General features: G+C 49.4%; 7 protein-coding genes across 7 annotated transcripts; 2 read left to right on the top strand and 5 right to left on the bottom strand.

Moving 5' to 3' along the window:
• Positions 1-1,000: 1,000 nt before the first annotated feature.
• Positions 1,001-2,482, top strand: LTR84_004090 (uncharacterized protein; the record flags this gene model as incomplete). The annotated part of the gene is made up of 1 exon (XM_064847669.1): positions 1,001-2,482. One exon carries the CDS (start codon positions 1,001-1,003, stop codon positions 2,480-2,482), a length of 1,482 nt encoding a protein of 493 aa, XP_064704781.1.
• A 656-nt stretch (positions 2,483-3,138) lies between these two features.
• LTR84_004089 (uncharacterized protein) lies at positions 3,139-4,434 on the bottom strand (the record flags this gene model as incomplete). Its single annotated transcript, XM_064847668.1, has 3 exons — positions 3,139-3,579; positions 3,653-3,817; positions 3,910-4,434. 3 exons carry the CDS (start codon positions 4,432-4,434, stop codon positions 3,139-3,141), a joined length of 1,131 nt encoding a protein of 376 aa, XP_064704780.1.
• A 1,091-nt stretch (positions 4,435-5,525) lies between these two features.
• On the bottom strand, positions 5,526-6,935 carry LTR84_004088 (uncharacterized protein; the record flags this gene model as incomplete). Its single annotated transcript, XM_064847667.1, has 4 exons — positions 5,526-5,922; positions 5,986-6,036; positions 6,091-6,149; positions 6,207-6,935. 4 exons carry the CDS (start codon positions 6,933-6,935, stop codon positions 5,526-5,528), a joined length of 1,236 nt encoding a protein of 411 aa, XP_064704779.1.
• A 3,210-nt stretch (positions 6,936-10,145) lies between these two features.
• LTR84_004087 (uncharacterized protein) lies at positions 10,146-12,890 on the bottom strand (the record flags this gene model as incomplete). The annotated part of the gene is made up of 1 exon (XM_064847666.1): positions 10,146-12,890. The coding sequence occupies one exon, from the start codon at positions 12,888-12,890 to the stop codon at positions 10,146-10,148; it is 2,745 nt and encodes a 914-aa protein (XP_064704778.1).
• Positions 12,891-13,431: 541 nt separating this feature from the next.
• Positions 13,432-15,256, bottom strand: LTR84_004086 (uncharacterized protein; the record flags this gene model as incomplete). Its single annotated transcript, XM_064847665.1, has 3 exons — positions 13,432-14,810; positions 14,866-15,047; positions 15,102-15,256. The coding sequence occupies 3 exons, from the start codon at positions 15,254-15,256 to the stop codon at positions 13,432-13,434; spliced, it is 1,716 nt and encodes a 571-aa protein (XP_064704777.1).
• Positions 15,257-17,062: 1,806 nt separating this feature from the next.
• On the bottom strand, positions 17,063-19,159 carry LTR84_004085 (uncharacterized protein; the record flags this gene model as incomplete). Its single annotated transcript, XM_064847664.1, has 1 exon — positions 17,063-19,159. One exon carries the CDS (start codon positions 19,157-19,159, stop codon positions 17,063-17,065), a length of 2,097 nt encoding a protein of 698 aa, XP_064704776.1.
• Positions 19,160-20,647: 1,488 nt separating this feature from the next.
• LSM2 (U6 snRNA-associated Sm-like protein LSm2) lies at positions 20,648-21,075 on the top strand (the record flags this gene model as incomplete). Its single annotated transcript, XM_064847663.1, has 2 exons — positions 20,648-20,661; positions 20,793-21,075. 2 exons carry the CDS (start codon positions 20,648-20,650, stop codon positions 21,073-21,075), a joined length of 297 nt encoding a protein of 98 aa, XP_064704775.1.
• Positions 21,076-21,454: the final 379 nt, after the last annotated feature.

The raw sequence follows: 21,454 nt of genomic DNA, 5'->3' as shown, positions 1-21,454 counted from the left end.
TCCCGCACAGAATACAGGATAGAATGCTTTGTATCTGTATGTCTCGTAATACCTTGCATGCTAAGGATCACCTTTTTTCGGATGGGTTTTGGTCAGTTCGGTGCTCCTGAGCGGATAAAATCCAAACAAAGCCGTATCTATCAACCTTCGGGATACACATTCGAATCGTAAGTCCAATCTGGTGAACATCCTGCGGGATAGGCCTTGTCTGCTAGCTCGGATCACGGAGTGGAAGTTCAATATCCACGCCGTGGCGCTGGAGGCTGAGTCGAAGTGTTTTGAGTACACGAGACCGTAGGTTAACCAATTGACATCTGGCGCCCAGCTAACCGACTTTGACTCAATTGTGTCTAGCCTCGCTTTTAAATAGAATGGTACAGGGTCTTCATTCGAAGTTCGAACCCGGGTCTACTCTGGCTGCTACGCTAGTCTCTAGCCACAGACTTTACTCAAAGAAGGATCTTTTGCTTGACTCCGATGATTTGACTCCAACAAATGAGTCCGACAATCTGACTCCAACAGTCTGACCACGATAAGTAACTCTGACAGACACCATCATTAATCCTACAATGACTGAGGCTAGAGCACCAGATCCCGAGCCTATGAGTTGGTTTATGGACTTATGGTTGTATACATCTCTAGCCTGCGGATTGACTCCTTTTTTCGGACACAGGCCCAACCTGATCTTCCCAAATTCCATCATCAGAAGTCCGCCACTGAGGATGGTGGCTCCACCTCTCGGATGGGTGTATCCATTCATGCAGTTTGGGTGCAAACTCCTGGCAGCGTTCAACGTGAAAGGAACAGAAGTTCGGGCTGGGAGAATACCTCGCAGCCAAAGCCCTAAAGAAGATAAGTTGGTCGACAAGCCCTTCCTTTGCAGTGCTTGGATACCCTCACTTCTGTAACTACCCAGAAAAGAAAAAGACTCCCGGAAGCCGAGTGAAAATCGTTGTGACCCAGCTGCTGGATTGCTGTAAGGTAGCTTGTCAATTTCATCATGCCCCTGTTTGCATCGACCCAACGAAAAGGGGATCTCAAAGATGCGTGGGGCTATCAATTCCGATGGACAGAGAATCATCAGACTGCAGAACAATACAATCATTTGAAGTATTCTTGTGATACTCTCGCTGAAGAATGCTCCATCATCTTGAACGGTTGGCCTTCTTCGGAAGAAAAATATCGCAGCTATGGGAAACAGGAAGTCGCCTTGGGAGAGTCGCCCTCGAAACCAGACGAAAAGAAAAGTGCGAGCCCCTCAAATCCGCCGAAACGCGATCTGTACCGTCTATTCCAGGATCACCATAAGGAAGACGCAAAGTTGCAGCAGCTTTGGGACGAGGTGAACACGATTCCGCAATGGGTGGACTGGGACCAGATTGGCCGAGGCCAAGACGTTCTGTATAGATATGGAGGTGCGACCTTTACGGGCTTGACATATCAATCACTCGTGGGAGGCACAGCAGGCAGCCGAGTGGCCGAAGTGCTCTCACGCACCGGAGGCTTCGCAATCCACACGGTATTGCGTCGGCTTCTGGAGACGACGTTATATATCTTGGAATGCACCGACAACGTCGAATCCATCAAGCCTGGAGGCAAAGGGTTCGCGAGTTGTCTACGGGTGCGATTCCTCCACGCCACAGTCCGTCAACGGATCCTTCAGCTCACTTCCAAGCACCCGTCCTACTACTCGGTGGAGAAGAATGGTGTACCAGTCAACGACCTGGATTGCATCGGGACTATTGCAGGGTTTTCATCGACGATAATCTGGCAATCCTTGCCTAGACAGGGTATTTACCTCCGTCAGCAGGAAATAGAGGACTATATAGCGCTTTGGCGTCTTGTGGCACACTATATGGGCACACCGACCGAACACTTCTCCACCCCTGCAAAGGCCAGGGCAATCATGGAGTCGATATTCCTGTACGAGTATAAACCATCGCCAACATCACAAACGCATGCACAAAACATTATCCTCGCCCTCGAAAACACGCCCCCGGCTCACGCCAGCCGCCCCTACCTCGAAGCCAGCGCACGTTGGCTCAACGGAAACCGGCTTTCCAATGCCTTGGGTCTTGGCCGGCCAGGACTCTACTACTCATTCCTGACCGTCTGCCAATGCTTGATGTTCATGACAGTCTATTACACGTGCCGCGCAATTCCATTACTCGATCGTGCCCAGATAAAAGCCAGTCGCTCCGCAGTCTGGGCCGCCCTCAAGACTTCGGAATACGACTTGGACAGCCGTTTTGCCTTTGATCTCAAATATCTTCCCAAGTTGGAGGGCCAACGCAAGACCGAGTACATGTCTCCGAGTGAGCGACGCCAGGCCGATGTTTTCTGGACGGCAGACCGGAAATCTCTGTTCATCTTAGCTATACTCGGGCTTGCCTCCGTCGTGGGACCTTGGCTATCTTGGAAGGTAGTGTACTGGGCGAGCAGAATGACCTCTCCAGCAATTTTCTTTTTGAATGGAAACTGATAGGGTTTCCCGACCTGTGAATTCACTTGACTACACGGCAATTTCATTACTCTTCGCATATCAGACTAGTTTTTCCGTATTCAGATCACCTGCATCCATTAACAATCCGCTGAAGTCCAAAGGACCGTAGGCGATTTTTTGTGGCTCAACATCAATGCTGAGAAACGAGTAACCCCCCTGAAATTTTAGCATGGAAGCACTTTTCTCGCTTTTGTTTTTCGTTATATTGGAGCAATCAGACTGGTTCGGGCGCAAAACGCTGGTATAATTTTAAAGGAAAAAGAATTGAAAACAAAGATGGCACGCAATGCTTATCTGTGCAGCATTATAGTCGTATGACACAAACTTAGAGCAGAGTCAGAATACTCCAAATACAGATTTAAAGGATGTCCCAAGCCCTAGTCTTCCCTCCTCAATTGCTTCCTGTTGCGCTGAGTGAATTTTATTTATAGGGAAATCCTCTTCCTAGCCGACATTCCACTTGAGTTGTAGGATGTTGTAGGAGGAAACAACTGGAAGCAAGAGAGTGAAGGTCATTTCATATGTGCACTTCATAAGAAAAGTGAAATGTCAACATCAAAGTGAAAGCCCAGAGAATTGCATTCTGATCCAAGGGAGGCTATTTGGTATCTAACCAGTCTAGTTGTCTGCATAGGTCAGGCTTGGACTTTGAATTGTTCCCACAAGGCGGACCCCTGTGCCGTGACTCCATTGACCGTGCCTTCAATAGAGCCGATCCAGCGAGTATAGAGTCCGATGTCTATCTGAGTGGCTCTCTCCGTCACGATCGCATCCAGGATACTTCCATCATTGAGGGTCATGTTTATGGTGAGCTGGGTCGGATTGGCGGTGAGTAATGTCGGTGGATATGTTGTACCCACAGGTCGAACTTGTAGGCCACTCGTGCAGGTGGAGCCAACGACTTTGCCATCCTTTAGCACGTATCCACCAACTTTCTCCTTGTTCGAGGGATCAAGCATATCAAAGAAGACAATGTTGTAGTCTCCAAATGTTCCGTGGCCCCAGTACCAACTGTGGAGGGCAGAGGTGAATGGCACATCACCCCAATTCTGAATTGCAACCGCATTGGTCAGCCTCTCATTTTCGATACCATGAGTACCATGGGATCAAATCCTAGCCAACGCATCATTTTTGGCGCAAGAGACATACCTTATCATGATAGCCATTTCCGGAAAACTTCAATGATTTGCCCAAAATCTTAATGTCGACCTGCGCATCAGCCGCGGGCATGACGTTTACCCAGCCTATATGAGGAAGGACTTCCTCAGGTTGACCACCTTCCAACGGACCACAAACGTAGTGACCTGGGCCACGCTGGTTGTTCCTCGAGTTAGTAAATACGTCACTTCCTTGGAGATCGATCGTAAAAATCCGCAAAAGATGATAAAGCATTTTCGGGAACTCACAGTCTTCAACTTGAAAGTGCCCTCGATCCCTAGATTCAGTGCCGTCTTTTGGAACGTGACAGTATATGTGCTGAGGTCTGGTGCGCCTTGGAAACTGATGCCACTGCCTTTCCAGTCACCGGTGGCTCCATTACCATTGGTGGCGACTGTGACTGAGGTGGCAGCAATTGGAAACGATATGCCGGGACCCGAACCTGTATTGGCAAAGACGTAAACGTTCAACGGGTCAACGGCATTGAGAAGGTCGAAACTGAATCCGATATAGGAAGAGGTGAAGAAGATTACTGTCAAAGCTTGCGTGCCATCGTCCGACACGGCGTCAAAATACCACCAGTCGAATGTCGTCGCGTTGATGGGGAAGACTCTAGGGCCATCGGCCTGAGAGGCACAGGATGTGAATTGAACCTGACTGGGGCCTGTGTAGAGAACTGGCGAGAATGACAGATTATCAGCGTAGCATTGGCTGAGCCCTCCTGCAACCAATCCGTGGAGTACCGATGAAAGCTCTAGAAGGAGACCTTTCATGATGTATAGCTTGGTATGTCAGCGGAGAGTGCTTCAAGGCTTGCAAAGAGTATGTCAGAAGAGTGTCGAAAGCAAGGTGCGATGTTGTTACACCCCCCCTCACCCGAGGAACTGGCCCTCATATAGTCGACCATAGAGGGCATATAAATCCACAAGTTCCAAATTAAGAGCTACGTGTAAAACAGTGCAAAGCATGCTGGAATGGATGTTGAACTCATTGAGAAGTCAGAGATGCGACCAAGACGCCGATCGTACTCGAGTGCAACTATAGAAGTGCAGTTGGCTACCATCTGTGTCAGAGAACTTGACTACGAGAGTAACGTTGTCTAACTAGAAATGTGAGGCGTAGAATGCATAGGAAATTGGAACATGTCATGCTACTATGTTGCTAGCTATGGATTGGGAATGGCCTAGAAGCAGACAATTCGACAAAGTTTGGGCATTGGGCCGGCTTAACGGTCTCAGGCCTGAACCAACGAAACGCAACAGAGAAACCCGCCCACCAGTGACGATCACTGAGTCAGGCAATCTTAAGTACATTGAGAGGTACAGGATACTTCAATAGTGCCGGGCTCCATGTATGCAGCGTCTGTTCCTGGCAACATCCTCCCCCAGATTTGGGTAAGCGGGTTAATGGAGATGCCTCCAGCGTCCTTCAAAGCTTAATTGTTATGCCTCAGGAGTGTGGCTATATTTTGGGGCACTTCAACTACGGGTTCGGGCCTCACATCGTTGAGTGCTTAAATGTCGCCAATATGGACCACGAACAACCGATGTCGCCTCCGAGCTGATATTCCGCACCGGAAAAGTCCAAGCCACTTTGGAGAAGCCATAATATCTGGAGAAAATGTGCCATCAGTAGCGCATACTTCTCTGCTTCAAGCCACTTGGAGTGTTCACACAAACACTGCCAGGGTTGTGGTAGACAGTCGACTGAATTGCATTCAAGCATGTCTACATAGGAGTGGTGGGTAGAAATGCTGGATAGTGCGATGGCTCAATGCGAGTTTCGTTACAGGTTGGGCTGCTAGAATCTATGCAGATGAGAGGCAGATCAATAGCAAATCGAGATACACAAGTGCCAGTATCTACTATTGGAGCAAAAGGTCTTCACCAAACCAGATCCCTCCCCAATAACCATCCCAAGCCTGAGTCTGCGGGAGTCTCTCATGAGGTGTATTTGAGTGTAGAACCTCCTCAACCAGATTTCCTGCCCAATCATCCTTCGATTCCTCCGCAGATTGTTGAGGCGACAAGGGGGGTAAATATATCGAGACAGCGGGAGATTTCATGTACCATGAGTCCAGATTCTCATAGACGTCGTTAAAAATCTTGGAGAATGTATACATACCCTTTGAGAGCTGATAATTGCATGTGTCCCTCACATCGTATGACCATTTCAATCCGATGTCAGCTGCAAATTGAGCGGCAAGGCTCTCAGGGGCGTAGCTAATCCCACTTACTATCAAGTAGTCGCGAACGTCAGGCCTGGAATGCTCATTAGAAAGGAACAGGAGATCACAGAAGGATAGAAGGATAGGTCGGACTCACCAGACGAAGAAGTCCACCAGCCTCGAATGCTCAACCTGAGACTGCAAAGCGCTACCTTCTGTTAGAGAGAGAAAGAACGCTAGGGAAAAGTAAGAGGGTTTCCACCTGGGATTCATGTAGGCTGGAGGTCTCCTTTCTGGAGGGAGCTCCGGGTTGATTTTGGCCTATTTTCAGTCTTTAGGAGAAGTAAAGCATATAAGGCTCATTGAAATCATAAATACCATAAGTTCAGATCTGATCACACGAAGAATAGCGATTCTTTCAACCTGCCCACTGCGAAAGAAAAACCCCTCGTCCAGACCCTGCAGCAATTGCCATCCCACATCGAGAGGGTTCTTGGCTCTGGCGGCGTCCCAACCGTGCAGAACAGCCCTAATATTGATGTCGTCGTCGACATCGGCACTTGAGAAGACGTGCCGGGCGTGATTGCGCTCAATTATCTGGAAAGCAACGTCAAGCACCTGGAAATAATCTCGTTCCCGGTCGCCACAAGCAACGTCGAGCATGGGATAAAGTTCTTGCAATGACTCCTGATTGGGATGAGAAGCTGGGTTGAAAGTGTTCGCGGAGCCAGATTGGCCGGAGGAGGGAGTCTCCTTTGCTCTGGCCGGATCCTTTGCCGACTGGGTCTTGTTAACGGAACTGCCAATGCCGGTGGCAAGTTTTGCTATGCGGGCGATGGTGTCTCTCAGTTCGCTAATCTCATCGAATTGCTCCTTCAATTGTTGGGCGACTGAAGAACCATGGTCGCTGTGCATCTCTGTCAACCGGGCTGTGGTTCTCTCCAGATGCGCTATGTACGCCTTCGTCTTGGCTCGTGTCAATTGTTGCGACATGCGATCGCTCGCTCTTTTCAGTTGGAGACGAGTGGGACTGAGCGCGCTGCGGCGAGTAGCCTGAGAGTTGCGCAGGCCGCGCTCCTGGCAGATTATATCGCTCTGTTGCTCCATTGCAACGCCCTGTCCCTGATGACTGCTAAATCGTCCTAATAGAGGTTAATTAATGCTCCTGACTGGCGTTACGGCAGAAGAATTTGCACTAGATCACGTTGTAGGATGGATATGAAGCTGGTGGTAGAAACGTTGAAGGCTGCAATTTCCCCGGCTTTCCCCGGCTTTCCCCAGGTGATTGAGAACTCGCTTCGGTATGGAGGTGCTGTGGGGGCACACACAACTCTAAATGTTTCTCCGGCATGGTTGGTGCATGAAGCTTTGCCGTTCTTATTTTAACTAGGCGAGCTGTGGCATGGCTGAAGCTAAAATGTCCCGAATAACCTCTGAGACACGGTTGAAGTAATACTACCTATCATATAATATAAGCAATTCCGTGAGGTGCGAGCAGCCTTTTCTTTTTTCTCTCCTTATGTTCCTTGAGGATTGCTTGATCAATAAATCTTGAGAGCCCCTGGAGGAAATGCAAGAGAACTTAATCATTCGTTGTGACCCTTATTTGCGACGACCAACTATGGATTAAATATCAGCCGTGCCTATCAATGTAACAGCATCGCCTTCTACTACCTTGTCCACTGGATTCTCTTTGTAAGGGTCCTGTATTTGACCAACCAAGGGAACAAGACAGAAATGTGCTATACCGTGTGAAGATATTGGCAAGCTTGGAATGTGACTCCCTGAGCTCTAAGGGCACCTTCCTTTGCATTGATATGGTTTGGCTAACGGAATGCTTCTTGTTGAGATCCCTCAGAACGTCCTGCTGCTGAGGGCCATCATTTTGAGATAATGGCCATAACCTGCTCAATGAAATCGAGCGTACAAATCACCCGGAAGATTAACAAACCCCATCGTACCCTAACACTGGTTGGCGTGACGGGGGCGAAAGAATCAATCAACAGTGATAGCATTCCATGAGCAAAGGCTAGGAGATTACGTGTGAAAGTATTCCGCAGAGACCTAAGACAGAATAGAGCTGTAACTCGAAAGCATGCAAAATAAAAGAAGGGCCAATCTTGGTTGCCTTTTACTTCTTGGTGGGGTGAGAAGGTAGTTTTCTCAGTAGCTTCGCAGAAGTTAGGATATTCGATTTGAGCGTGATAAGATGCAACACAAATTTTGCAGATCGGTCGGAAATGAACGGATCCTGTCCTATAGCTACTTGGGAATGAGACCCATGTCAGAGCGCGATGTATGTTGAAGAGACCGGATTGAGACACAACAATAGGTGCTAGATATAAGAAATTCGCAAGGATAGAAAGCGCGCCAACAAGACATAAGCGATATGTAATCAAAGCCATCCAAACAACAGGCGCCCCGGCTGATTTATCATTCCATACCGTAATGGCTGGCATGGTATGAGATTGACTAGAGGTTGTAGTCTGCGAAGGGCTATTCGTGTCTGTCACTTTGTGGTCAGGCAGCAGATGACCTCTTCCGAGCAGTGTTTCCGAGTTTTGCCTTTCCAGTACCACTCTGTCTGCTATGGTTTCTGCATTGCTTGTACTACTGTTGCTCGGTTCTTCGTTTATCATCCCTTCATTCATGGATGTAGCGTGTTTTCGCGGTTGCTGGAGGTCCTGCTGGTGCAGTTGCTCTTTCCGAGAATCGACATCAAGTCTTTGGCGTCCTAGTAAAGTGCTTCGAACTCTGGTGATAGATAACCTGTCGCCAGACCACAGGAGCGACCTTGTGCATGACATTTCGTGCACATGATACTCTACGCGAAATCATTCACCGCGAAACTCTGGCAATTGTCGAACCAACCATGGTATCTCGGAGCATGGAGGATCATATCATGGCCTATAGATATCATGAGATATTAGAGCTGCTGTCTGCTGAAAGGATTGACCATGAAAGAGCGAAGCATGCTAACCGAGTTTGCATAGATCCGCGTCGCTGAAATGTGTACTGCCGATGGCAATGGTCTGTACAACTCGACGCGCATCTCGTTTCTCCGGTGAGCGCGGGGCTTGAAAGTGCGGTTGACCGAAGAAGCCACCACCTCTTTTGAGGTCATAGTACGATTCTCCGATTTTGAAGCCCCAGTGAGTCGTGTTGGTGCAGCTCAGCACTCGAAAGAGGCTCGAACGAAGTAAACCAGCGGTCCACCACTCTTCCGACTTGGTTGTGGCCACGCAAGAAATCACAACCTCCACTGGACGAGACTGAAGCGCCGAGAGACTCTCAGGCAGCCCCCGCCGTATTGCTCGAATCGTAGCCTCAGCCTCGAGGATATCACCAGTGGGGTTGACCTCTTCATCCCTCTGGAGATCTAAGTGCTTCTCGTATTGCACTTTCTCAGAAGCAAGGAACAAGGAACAACGATCCCAACAATTGTGCTATCGTAGTCGAGTGCCACATACGAGGTATATGCAATTTCATATAAAGAAAGATGTTATCCGTGTGGCCTTGTACCCCTACCAGGTCTTGGCGGGCGAGGGGTGGCTTTCACCGACCGCTTCATCTCAAGCTGCGGATCGCAAGGCAGACAGTTGCTGGGTGCATTGTGGCTGACGAGTTGACAAGGACATAGCGTGACAGCATGCAACTGCAACTTAATGTGGTTGCTGTTACGGTAAGTTGTGACGAGTGTGCTGCTCCAGGGCACCCGCGACCACATGGCTGATGTCGAACAATACTCTCGCAGAGCACTTTGGTCGGTAGCGTGGTTAGCACGAGCCTTGCATGGCCAGTCATAGCATCTGCCGACCGGACAGGGGTCGCAGCAACCTACAGTGGTTGGCCGCTCCACTGGCTGTGGTACACGACATTGATTTTTGCCATCACTTCGACAGCCTCGGCCATGCAGCTTGCGATCTTCCTCCATCGCTTATCAACATATCCTGATGGATTGCAGAACTTTCGCAACTTGCTCGGTGAACAGGTCGTCATATGGCAGATTCCAATGATGTTACTCAATGGGAGCGTATACTGCTTCTTGACCGGCCTTGTGTGGCTGATTTATGTCGGGGCCGACTTCAGCCGTGGGTGGGAATCTAGAGATACCAAGGTTTGCTCATACTTTCGATTGTTATCTCTTCATGATGCATTGGCTGACAAAATCTGCTAGATATTCGCGTTTTCGATACCTGGAATTGCTTTCTGCGTTCTGTGCTATCTCGTGCTGAATGCTGGGTCGTACGGAAGGTTAACTACACTTTGAGCCAGGGAGCAAGAATCGAGTTCATAGCTGTTCAAAGGGTCTCGCACTCATTCGATGCAGATTTCACCAGCAACAGCATGACACAGTTCGACTTTCATTCCTGCTCCCAATAGCACAGAGATCCATAAGCGTTGGGTATCGCTCAACCGATCATTCACAGATTTGACTTCGGCAAACATGATTTCTCCTTTAGAACGATTCGCACCAGTTTTGCTCTCCTGCTGCTGTTGGTCATCATACGTCTTCCAGAGTACTAGATCAGGAACGCCGCCTCCACGGGCCTGATACTCTTGAGCCATGACGAGCATGACGGTACCGAGAGCACTGCCGTCCCAACATTGAATGAGTTCGAGGAGGTCGTCACGCTCGAACCCATCCCACCTCACGCCTATGATGTATGTTTTTTTGTCGAAGTTCTCGTCCCACACGCGGGTAGCGATCTCCAATGCACCACCGTTGGAGATCTCATTCACACGCTGTGTGATCTCGTGGACCCGTGAGGAGTAGAATGAATCAGTGTGGAGATCTAGTGGACATGTTTGATATGCAGTTTGGAAAACATTAGGGATATAAGGATTGAAGAAAAGAATGTCGTGGAAGAGCAGACCGAATAGCGTGCGAAGAATGCCTCCTTCCGAGTGATAGCCTTTATAGCCCAGAATTTTCCGGTAATGCGAAAGGCACATGGCTTCCACGGAGACATGCTCTTCTGTGTCAAGCTCATCGAGCCAAATGGTTTTGGCACCAGGACCGCCACCAGTACTTGAATGAGATTGCAATCGCGGTATCGCAGCAGGCTTCTCGTTCGGTGTATCGACTGTGGCATCCTTAGGCTTTGTCGGTGTAGTATTGAGACTGTTCTTGCGGCTAAGACTGAGACTTCTCGACGGTGTGTCTTCGCGCCCGCTTTCGATCTTGATTCCAACGACATCTCTCTCAACCGCCTTGCTCAGCCTTACATGTCCAAAATCATGCTGTTCTCGCATTGGAAGGCGGAGTTGCTTTTCCAATTTCTTGATTCTCTTCTGTAAGTCGTAATGGTAGATGATATGGCACTCCTTGTCTTGTAGCCCTTGCTCACAAGTACTCAGTGCTATCCGTTTCCAATGCTTTTTGTTCACTTCAGAGCTTCGGCCATCATCAGGCACCAATGCATGCATATAATGTTCTTCTAGAAGCGCTTTTCGTTGATACCATGCGCCTCGCCGAGCTGCGTGGAACAGACGCTGCTCCAACAACTCGGTCAAAACCCCATGTTCACGAAGATGTTCTTTGAACCTCGCCAAAGGATGTAGACCTTTGTGAACGATGCGGGTATAAACCCAAGCCGGGCTGAATCGTCGAAGGTATGCTCCTTCGCCACTCTCATAAACGCGGTCTTCTTTGCGCTGTTCCTCTTGGAGCAAAACCTTCCATCGCGGGTAGACCGCCTCAAAGATGTCTTTCACCTCCTGAAGAGTTAACGAGCTAGGCGTCCCGTTAAATTCGAGAAAGTTGTCCATCTTGAATTGTGTCCGAAGGCTTGCCTCAAACTCAAGTAGAAGAGCTCTCGACTCGAATATGGTCGAGGATCTGCTGACAATATACTGTGGGAAGTTTCGACGCGAGATTTTCGCAAGAATCAATGTTGTCAAACTCTTCTCTGTCCACTCAGTACTCCGGTAGAATACAAGATGCACGCGCTCAAATAGCTTTAGGGGTGTCAGTGCCAGACGAATGCATCGTCCTGTTCGGTCGAGAATCTTTTTTGTGAAATGTGCATCACGATTCGTGATGGGCGTCCTCGACCCACTACTATCCCATTCATCTTCGTCAACGTTCGACTTACCATCTTCCGATATGGCACTACCAGTAGATTCTTCAGTCTCCGTCCGCCGCAGTTCTTTGAATCCTAGGCCAGACTGCTTCCCACTGGTACGTCGAAAATTCTGCAGCAATTCTCGCTTGTTCTTGCCTCGGACTTTGGCATCTTTGGCCAGAGACTTCAATTCATCCAAGAGTAAAAGCTCACTCGCTTCATCGAGGGTCGTGATTTGCTCAGACGAGCATTCTGCAAAGGTGTATCTATCATCCAAGACCATACCCTCTGGCGGTTCAAATTCGCCTGGGTGGAACACGACCTCAGGAGACACATTTGGTAAATCTCTTTCCTTTTGCAGTTCGGCGACCGACGCATCGATGTTAGAAATATCACTGAAATAAGGGAGATCTTTGACACGGAACCATTTACTGGTTTTCCGCAAGAACAACCGGACATAAAGATACTGCGCTTCGTAGCCCAGATCACGCCAGTCTTGGAAGAGCTGCATTTCAGCTTCATTGAACAAGTGGCCCTCATCCTCAAGCACTGTATCCAGAGCAAGGTTGAACGCATCGACGTACAGCGAGCTTCTGCCTCTCACCCACGATCTCGTCTCAAGCCGGGATTGTGTGGTGCTGGAATCTTGTTCTTCTCCCTCACTCAGCGCATTTTCGCCCGCTTTATACGCTTCATACTCTTCAATCGCTTCCTCATCGCTCTTGATCGCCGGCAACGCGGTTTCCAATTGGGTGGCTCTTGGTGGCTCCGCTAATGCAGTGGGATGACCATCGTCCTGCTGTTGCTCGTCTTCGGAGTCTGGGATTTCATTTTTGATACGCTTCCTCATCCCACCTTTCTTAGGAGAGCCATTCTTGGCATTGTTGCCAATCTTGGACCCCGTATTGAGTCTTGCGCGCTTCGCAGGAGGGGAGGGGAAATCACGATCGCCATTGAAATTCGTGCTCGGGGGATGAGGAATTCGAGTGCCCATGGAGCGGTTATGCAAGGAGGGCGATTTAGGTTCAAGAGCCATGTGGCATTGACTTCGTCATTTGTGCTCAGTAGAGAAAACTGAGAAAGAACACTTGAACATCGAGGCTCCTGCACATGGACGAAGAACGAACGGAAAACGCGAGCGGGGGAAAGCTCTGGGATGATCGCGTCGCAAGAAACGCGAGGTCACGCGACTTCAGTAGGAAAGTGCTTGCAGCTCACGTGATGGGCCTCTTTTAACAGAACGCTGATGGGTGATCTGGACAACACGAATCCCCCCTCATCTCCTTGACTCTTCAAAGACAGCAAGTGGAAGATAGACATTAGGCGCATGGTGGAGCCAGGTGATTCACATAAATAAGTGCATCATATTATGAAGAGGATACAGAGGGTATCAAACCAAGGGACATAAATGCGAGATAGGACAGTTATCAACAACAGCGTTGAATCCGGCGATTGCCTAGCCAAATGATGACTTCCTCCTTGGGAATCACTATAGTAGACCAAACGGTATTGCGTGCGACAGTCGTTTGGGAGGTTTAGACCTCAATTGCCTTATCGACCGACTTCATGGGAGGTAAATTATCGTTGCCAGAATCCGAACCAGCGTCCTTCGCGTCGATAACGTTACCTTCTCTTCCGAGCATCGCATGTTGAATGTTGACTTTTGGTCCTTTAAACCACTTGTGTGCTGAAACTACCCACCAGATCAACACCATCAACATCGGACCTCCCCATACCAAACATGTCCAGTTCATGAGCGATGCATCCAAGTTGCTCCCCGTAACGCTGGGCAAGCAGAGAATCGGGATCATCAGAGTGGTGAAGCAGGTTGAAGCAACACCGATTGGGTAGGAAAATTTCCCCAAGTGCCACGGTCCGGGACGGAATCGGTTTCCAACGAAAAATGTTCGAATGGTGATAGGAATGGTGAATGCGACAAATGCAGCGATGGCGCCGATGCTGAAGATTGCATCAATTGCAGAACCGCCGAATAGGAGTAGAGTAAGCAATATTCCAACAACACAGTTCAACCATACAGCATTGACAGGAGTTTTGGTGATTGGATTCACTTGTTTCCAGAGGTTGGAGAATGGGAAGCAATCATCACGAGCGTAGGCGAATGTGACTCGAGATGCGGCAACCATACAACCCTGACCCATGGAGAAACCACAGACGATGGTCATCGAAAGTATAGCTAGAGCAGTGTTCTTGGGCAGGATCTCAATAAGATATGACGCCCACGGCTGGCCAATTTCGGAGTCGAGCACCGCCTCAATGTCGATGACTGTGTATGCAACAACCAACTGTAAGAACCAGCCCATGAGTCCTCCAACGCCTGAAGTCAACACAATAGCCCGGGGCGCGGCGATACTTGCGTTGCTGCATTCTTCAGCCAGATGGAATGGTGCATCATAACCAGACATGGTCCAGATTACAGCGATAAAAGACATGAGCATTGCAACACCATTGGGAAAATCGGTTCCTTCGTAGAAATTTCCCCACACAGTACTGCTTTTTGTGAATCGTGGAAGACCCTGATCTGGTCGTGTAGTTGCAGCTGGAATAGTGATAATGGTGATGATCAAAGCAAGAATATTAAAAGAGCTTCCGTATGAATTGATGGTGGCGATCCATCGCGTCGGCGCAGATGAGATACAACCATGGAGAATCATGATAAGAGTGGTGAGGAGCCACACCTGGTAGTTTTCTGGGATATAGTCTGGCTTTTGGATGGATACTGCTGCAAGGATCATTGAAGCAAGAGCATAGTCGACAGACGGCGCGCCTGTTACTTGCACAAACCAGTTGGACCAGCCAGTAATCCATGCCGCAAGTGGTCCGTATCCTGGAGGTGCAAGAACAGCTGCAGCGTAGTAGAGACCACCCGAAGTGGGCATTGACGAGCACAACTCAGCTTTCAGAGGGTTAGGAATTCGATTTCAAAGATATCAAGCCGAGTGAGCACTTACCCATGCCCATGGCAACACATTGAATGAAGCTCATGGCAATCAGCCAACCCCAAACCATGCCAGGGGTTCCTGCATAACCCATTCCATACCAAAGTGTTGATGCGAACGATGGGAGCAAGCCCAAAACTGCGAAAGAAACACAAAACGTCGTCCACAGAGAAAATTCACGTTTGAATTCGGGGCTGTTCGGAATTAATACAAGGGCAATAGATGAAATGTGCCGTTATAGGACGTACATATAACCAAGCGCGGCAAGTGCCTCCTCATCGGCATCATACTCTCGATCATGAATAGGGACCTCTCCAGGCGCCAGGACTGAAGTCACAGGCTCCTCTGCTACCGATTTACGACGGTGCCCAGAGGTCACGCTGGCATTTCTTTCTGCGTTCATTGTCGCGACAGGATGGTTCGAATCTTGGAAGCTTTCTTTACTCAAAGTCGCAACTGCGGGCGGGTCATAAAGTTAAGAATGCGGCAGGTGTGCATGAGACTGCCGCTTAAGAGAAGCCTCGTGGTCGGTGGCGCGGTGTTCGGCAGGATTGACGTTTTGGTAACGGCGTCAACAACAATTTTGACAATCCAAGGTCAGGCCACAGTACCTATACAAAGGAGGAGAGATGTTACAGCAGGAAGATCGCGAGACCCTGCCGATGGTGATAAATATAACTGGGAGACAATCAAAAGCATCGCGTCGCTAGCTTGGATTGATTACGAGCATGGGCAGAATAGGGCCTAGGATGAAGGGAAAGCCCGCTGCTCAACAGGCGAGCAGAGCAGGGTTCTTCAGCAAGAGCAAAAGATGGCCATAATTCCTTCCCAAAAGCCACCTCGTAGCCGAGTTAGAGTGACTTGGGTGTGGAGAAGGGGTTTGGGCATGGCATGGTTATCGCAAGGGAGGGTGAGAAACGAGTCTCTCAAGCAATCCATCAGCAAACGCAGCGGATGGTGAGTGGCTGGTGGTTCGCGAAGCAAAGATAAGAGAAGCCCTAGTGTGTTGTAAGAGAGTCAAAGCTCCAATGGTGATAAATTGAGATTGGGGCGTTTGGTGACACCAACGGGTTTGCTTTGACTCCCGCCAGGCCAAGATGTATCCGTACTAGGGAGATGAGAGGCGACACCACTTTTGCCTGGGGGCGACGAACAAGTTGGCAACTGGCCTCTCACATCGTCGGGTCATGTCTTCTCCTCCTCGGCTCCCCTCTTTGCCTCGTGTGCCACGAGGTCAACATCCTTGTACTTACACAGAACATCAAACCTGGGGGCGTCCTCGCTCGGAAACGGACAGTCGAAATGGTCCTTCAACTTGCCTGTTTGAGCCTACAATAAATATATCAAAATCTGGGGGCTTGGAATATAGATCTGGCAGGGTACAGAGTACGGTAGGTGTCAGAGAAGGCCTCCTGTTGATAACTATATTGTGGGATACAAGAGGCGCATGGTGCCCGTGGACCCATTCTTCATCGTGTCAAACAACACCGTATCTTGCTAAAGCTTATCGATTTTCGTTACTCATCTTTATCTATATCCTTACTTCAGGTTGAGATGAAGTGAGACGACAGTAATCCGTTGTGTGATTATCATACAGAATGCCATCCGGCTGTTCCATTTGGCGTGGCCGTCATGCGACTGACCGTCTAAGAGAGCATAGGTAACGGTAGAGATGGAGCACAAGTACCTACCTAGGTACTACTAATGACACTGATCAAGAGGCGTTTAAGTCCGCTAAGTCGGCAGCACCCTCTCCTGCTGCCTGCACTGGTCCCTGAACACTGTCCAAACCTCGCCCCTCATGTTGATTTTAGTCAAAAACCCACTTTGCTTCTGCCGCCCAATCCACTGGTAGGGTCGCAGGAATTACGAGGTACTCGGTACCTCGTACAGCAAATCTGATGTCACACGATCGCCTGAACCATTATTGTGTGTTTCATAAAGTGGAGCAAATGTCTATCCCGCATTCATGGAGATAAGAGCGGCCAAGTAAGTTCGCATCAGCCTTCCAGGTGTAGCAAAGGAGCTACACGCTCGCCGACTCCTGCCGTGTGTTATCCTGCAACAATTTGAGAATATGCATCCATGTACAATATTTGGATCATTTATGTGAGAAAATTAAATACCCGTCTATCCATATATGCGTATAGTCGTCGCAGAACGCCGCTCGCCGTCGCTCCCTGTGTGCTTCCATTTCATGTATCCATAATCATTGGTGCTTCCTATCCTTCTGCTCGAGGACCTGCCCGCTTTGTAAAACATCACACTGGGTACCAGTAACTTTTCGACAAATCTTCCTTGCATCATCCGGCATGGTTTGCCAGAGCACCTGCCTGACCTCCTTCCCAACCTGATCCACTGAATCCATGGCCCAGAGGACATCCAAATGCTCATACTCCTCAATGATCTTGGTATGGACAAGGTTGACATAGGGTTCTCGCTTCCTTTCGAATCTCCTGAGCAGGCGCCTGCCGTCTACTAGTTCGTCTCGACCGCAGATCCAAAGTGCCATGGGAGGAACGTGCTCGTCGTACCATGCCGTTCTGGTCCGGTTGGAGCTGCGGGCTTCTGATTCCTCTTTCTCTTCCACCGAGTCATCGTCATCCTCCTCCTCGGTGGACAAGATGCACTTATGTTTGGCAAAGCATTCTCGTCCTAACCACCAGCGCATACTCTCCGAACTTACGTAAACCGGAGAGAACTGAAACAAACGATCACGAATGCCTCGATCCCATCGTGTGTCGGTCCAATTGAACAAGAATGAGAACACTCGGTACCCCATTGCCCCATAAAGCGACCCCGGTAGCACCCGGTGCATAGTCATCATCAGCGGGATGAAACTGTGTATTCCAAAGAAGATGCGAAACATTCCGGGCGAGATGATACGCATGAACTTGAAATACATTTTCCCGATGAGGGGCCCCGCATACACGGCTGGTGCAAGGGCACAAAAGACACTGATCCTGTCTCCGAGGTCTGGTCGCTGCTCCTTGGCTAGAGCCACGAAGGTCTCGGTGGTTCCTTGACTGTGACATACGAGACCGAGTTTCTCGAATCCGGTCTCTTGAAGGACTCGAAAGATAAAGGCGGGCAAATCCATGACTCCCATCTGTCGGATATTCCATGCCCACATCCTTGGATCCGAGTATCGAAGCAAGGTATGTTCCGGATTGAACCCACATCTGTTGTTTCCGAGCCAGACATCGTAGCCAGACTTGCAAAGGAAGAATGCCAGGCTATCATCGTCATTCGTACAATATGCACCAGCACTTTGCATAAGACCATGGACCAATAGAACCGGAAATCTTCTCTGACCGTCACGGTATTGTGACTGGACGTGTTGATGAAGGCCGTCTGCATTGTCAGTGAAGATATCGGGTGATGTAGCTCGTCGTTCTGTTTTCGATGCTGGAACGTATTCTCTAGGATTGTAAACGTGCCAAAGAGTAAGGATGAATCCATCCTCGGTTTGCACCTTGAATTCTTCAACGTCCAGGCCAACCCTGCGAGCATAATAACCAACATCACAGATCAACTTATCAGGCCCTCCCTCGAAAGGCTCGTAATCTTCTCCAGGAGGTGACGAAGAAGGCTCCAATGAGCCTTCGATTCCCGAAAGCCGCCGACGTTTGGTCTTTGACCACTGTGTTTCTTCTTGTTTGCGAATCTCAGCTCGTCGCTTCTCTTCTTCACGGAATGGCCGGCGATGATGAGGATCACGGAATGTCATTCCATACCAGGCACGACTCATCAGGTGGGGCAGAGAAGTGAAGATAGAGCCTAGAACGATGACACCGAGAAACGCTGTCGATAGGTAGAACGCCGTGATGCGAAACACCGTGCAGTGAAGCTTTCGGAGCAATGACGGAGGCCCATACAAGGGTAACGGTGGAAACAGCGGGTGCGTCCTGGTTGGCGGAATGGCATCTGACAGCCGAGTCGAATCTTGGGTACGCTCTTCTTGAACAAGAGTTTGCTGATCAAATCCGTCGCCGGAACTATCAGACTCGCGAAACCTGCTGAGACCACGTGGAGGAGCTGGAGGCCGTCGAATATCTCGTTGCTCTGCTCGATCTTTCAGCACGTTGATTTTATGTGCCTCGTGAACAGGAACTGCAGGGAGCCGATTCCCATCCGATGTCTCTATCACCGGATCAAGAGGTGTAATGAACTTGGCTTCGACGGCGACGCCATGCTGCTCTGCATCACCAACCTGATTCAGTGGCTCGAGAGACAACTTCTCAACCTGGATCTCATAGTCGGTGGATGCATGTGATGCGGGTGACTGTAATTGAGTTTGCGACATGCGAGTCTATATGGGGAAACTCAAAGAAATGTGGCGCGGTGGGTTTGTTGGTGAGTAACGTCATCAAAACAGTGAAGGGAGTTGATTTCGCTGGTATCTTACACTCGAAAAGTGAAAAGAGTTGTATTGTATTCAATGAGAATGCGAATGAATGAATAAATGTCAAGATGGAAACTTAGATGAAACTGGAAGGCCGCAAGTGTAGTTGGCAGTAAATGCAAAGCCTTGGAATGGCTGATCTTGAAGGCACCTGGGCAATCTTGCGCCGTCTTTGAGATTGGTCGAGACCCTGGAGAGCACGGCAGAAGTGGGACATGTTCATACGGACTTGATACCCGCAATAAAAAAACCCCATCACTTTTGAGGAGATGAACGAAGATCAGAATGGGTGGATTGTTCTGGCGCGTAGATTATTGGTTGCTGATTCAACGGTGCCTCTGTTGGGTGAAACGCAACGTCGACATCATAGATCGGACTTTTTCAGACGATCAGAACCCAATTTCGTGATGGAATCCGCCACAAAGGGCACAACCCGGAGGAACAATGCAGAAGTAGCCGAGCCACTTAGAGCGCCTGGCGCAAGGACTGATTGTTGGACAGAACAAAGCCCATGATAACAAGAATTGTCAATAGCTGAAGAGCATGTGCTTGACCGACTCTTGAGAATCACTTAGCGTAACTTCTGACACTGCTGGCTCATGAAGTGCCCAAGTCGGAAATCATCTGGTCTGGAACGGGAAACGGGGAAGTTGTTTGCGACCAACAAAACAAAGCTATACTAGTTAGTGCTCTCGGAGATTCGGCCATACAATAGCGAAAATATAAAATATAAAATATAATATAATTATATTTCGATGTTGGGTCATGAAAACCCATGATAGGCAAGCATTGCATCCGTATTAGGAAGTCTGATAGAAGTGCTCTCGGGATTTCGGGGATGCTGAATCTACCAACTTCAAGGACTTGGGTTCACATAAGAATCGGGAACTTGAAGTTTCAGTCATGGAATGTGTACGAGGAACTCAGTTTCAATTGGAAGAAATGATCTCTGAGGCGAAAGCGCGATTAAAGGAATCGATCGCAACGCTCAGTGTCTGTAATCTTAGCAGTGTTGTGAGCAGCCCAATGGTGGAATTGCATCCCCCAGAGGAGGCAGAGCTGGGCACTAGAGGAGCCGTGACCACGAGTGACCAGGGCCGCCGCTCGATGGGAGCTTTCAGCAGGAGTTACAAAAGTTGCACTGCATTTTTAGCGCACAGGACTGCTGCTCATCACGATCCCCGCACTATACCTCGCTACTCCAAATCACGTGAATAACCTGTGAATTTCCACTGCCACTGCAACTGAGAAGCCTCCATCTGGAATTCGCGAGGCAGACACATGGAACAACCTGATAACATGAACCCACGAATCTAGATTCACGCCCACTTGATAGCACCAGAGTCATCCCACGTCTGCTGCGCCCTCCTCGGCGCCTAAACACTCGCCATGCTATTCTTCAGGTACGGCCCTCCAACCCTGTCCCAATCCCACTCCCAATTCCTTGAGCAGTCGAACACCCTCATCCCATCCAATTCAAATCTCACCCCTCTCCTTGACCCATCTACTCACTGACTGACCTCTCTTCGCTCAGCTTCTTCAAGACCCTAACTCAACAGACCGTGACAGTCGAGCTCAAAAACGACATCAGCATCCGCGGCACACTGAAATCCGTCGACCAGTACCTCAACATCAAACTCGACGATGTGGTCGTGTTGGACGAGCTGAAATACCCACATCTGAGCTCCGTGAAGAATATATTCATCCGCGGCTCCGTCGTCAGATATGTGCATCTCCCGCCGGATAAGGTCGATCGCTCCCTGCTAGAAGACGCTTGTCGCAGAGAGGCCGCGGCGCAGAAGGCCAAGGGGAGTTGAGTTGAGTTGGGTTGAGTTGATGAGATATTGCGACGCGGACCGATGCGCTGCCATGCGATTTGTTGAGTTGAACATTTGGATCGGTGGCCTTCTATTATTTTGCTGAAGGCTTGGGTGTGCGTGCAACTCGAGATCGCATTGTGCGTGGATGGGGATGGAAACCGCGATACAAGCACAGCATTGATGATACACTCACCGAATCCACAATGACTGCGGCTGGTCGAGATTTGCTCTCCTTTCATCGCTGCCAGGCAGGTCTTTCGGCTATATCCTGCTTGAGCACGCAGGATGGCTATGCGATGGAAGCATGCTAGGTCCAGGCGGAAGCACAGCGGATTTGAAAGTCTCTTCATGCGCAATTTGCAAATTCGCCTGCTGC

Source organism: Exophiala bonariae (genome assembly GCF_035927105.1).
Source record: "Exophiala bonariae strain CCFEE 5792 chromosome Unknown scaffold_18, whole genome shotgun sequence".
In the NCBI taxonomy this organism is placed as follows: domain Eukaryota; kingdom Fungi; phylum Ascomycota; class Eurotiomycetes; order Chaetothyriales; family Herpotrichiellaceae; genus Exophiala; species Exophiala bonariae.
The sequence above is the reverse complement of the archived record's forward strand: the minus strand, read 5'-3'. Positions and strand labels throughout refer to the sequence as shown.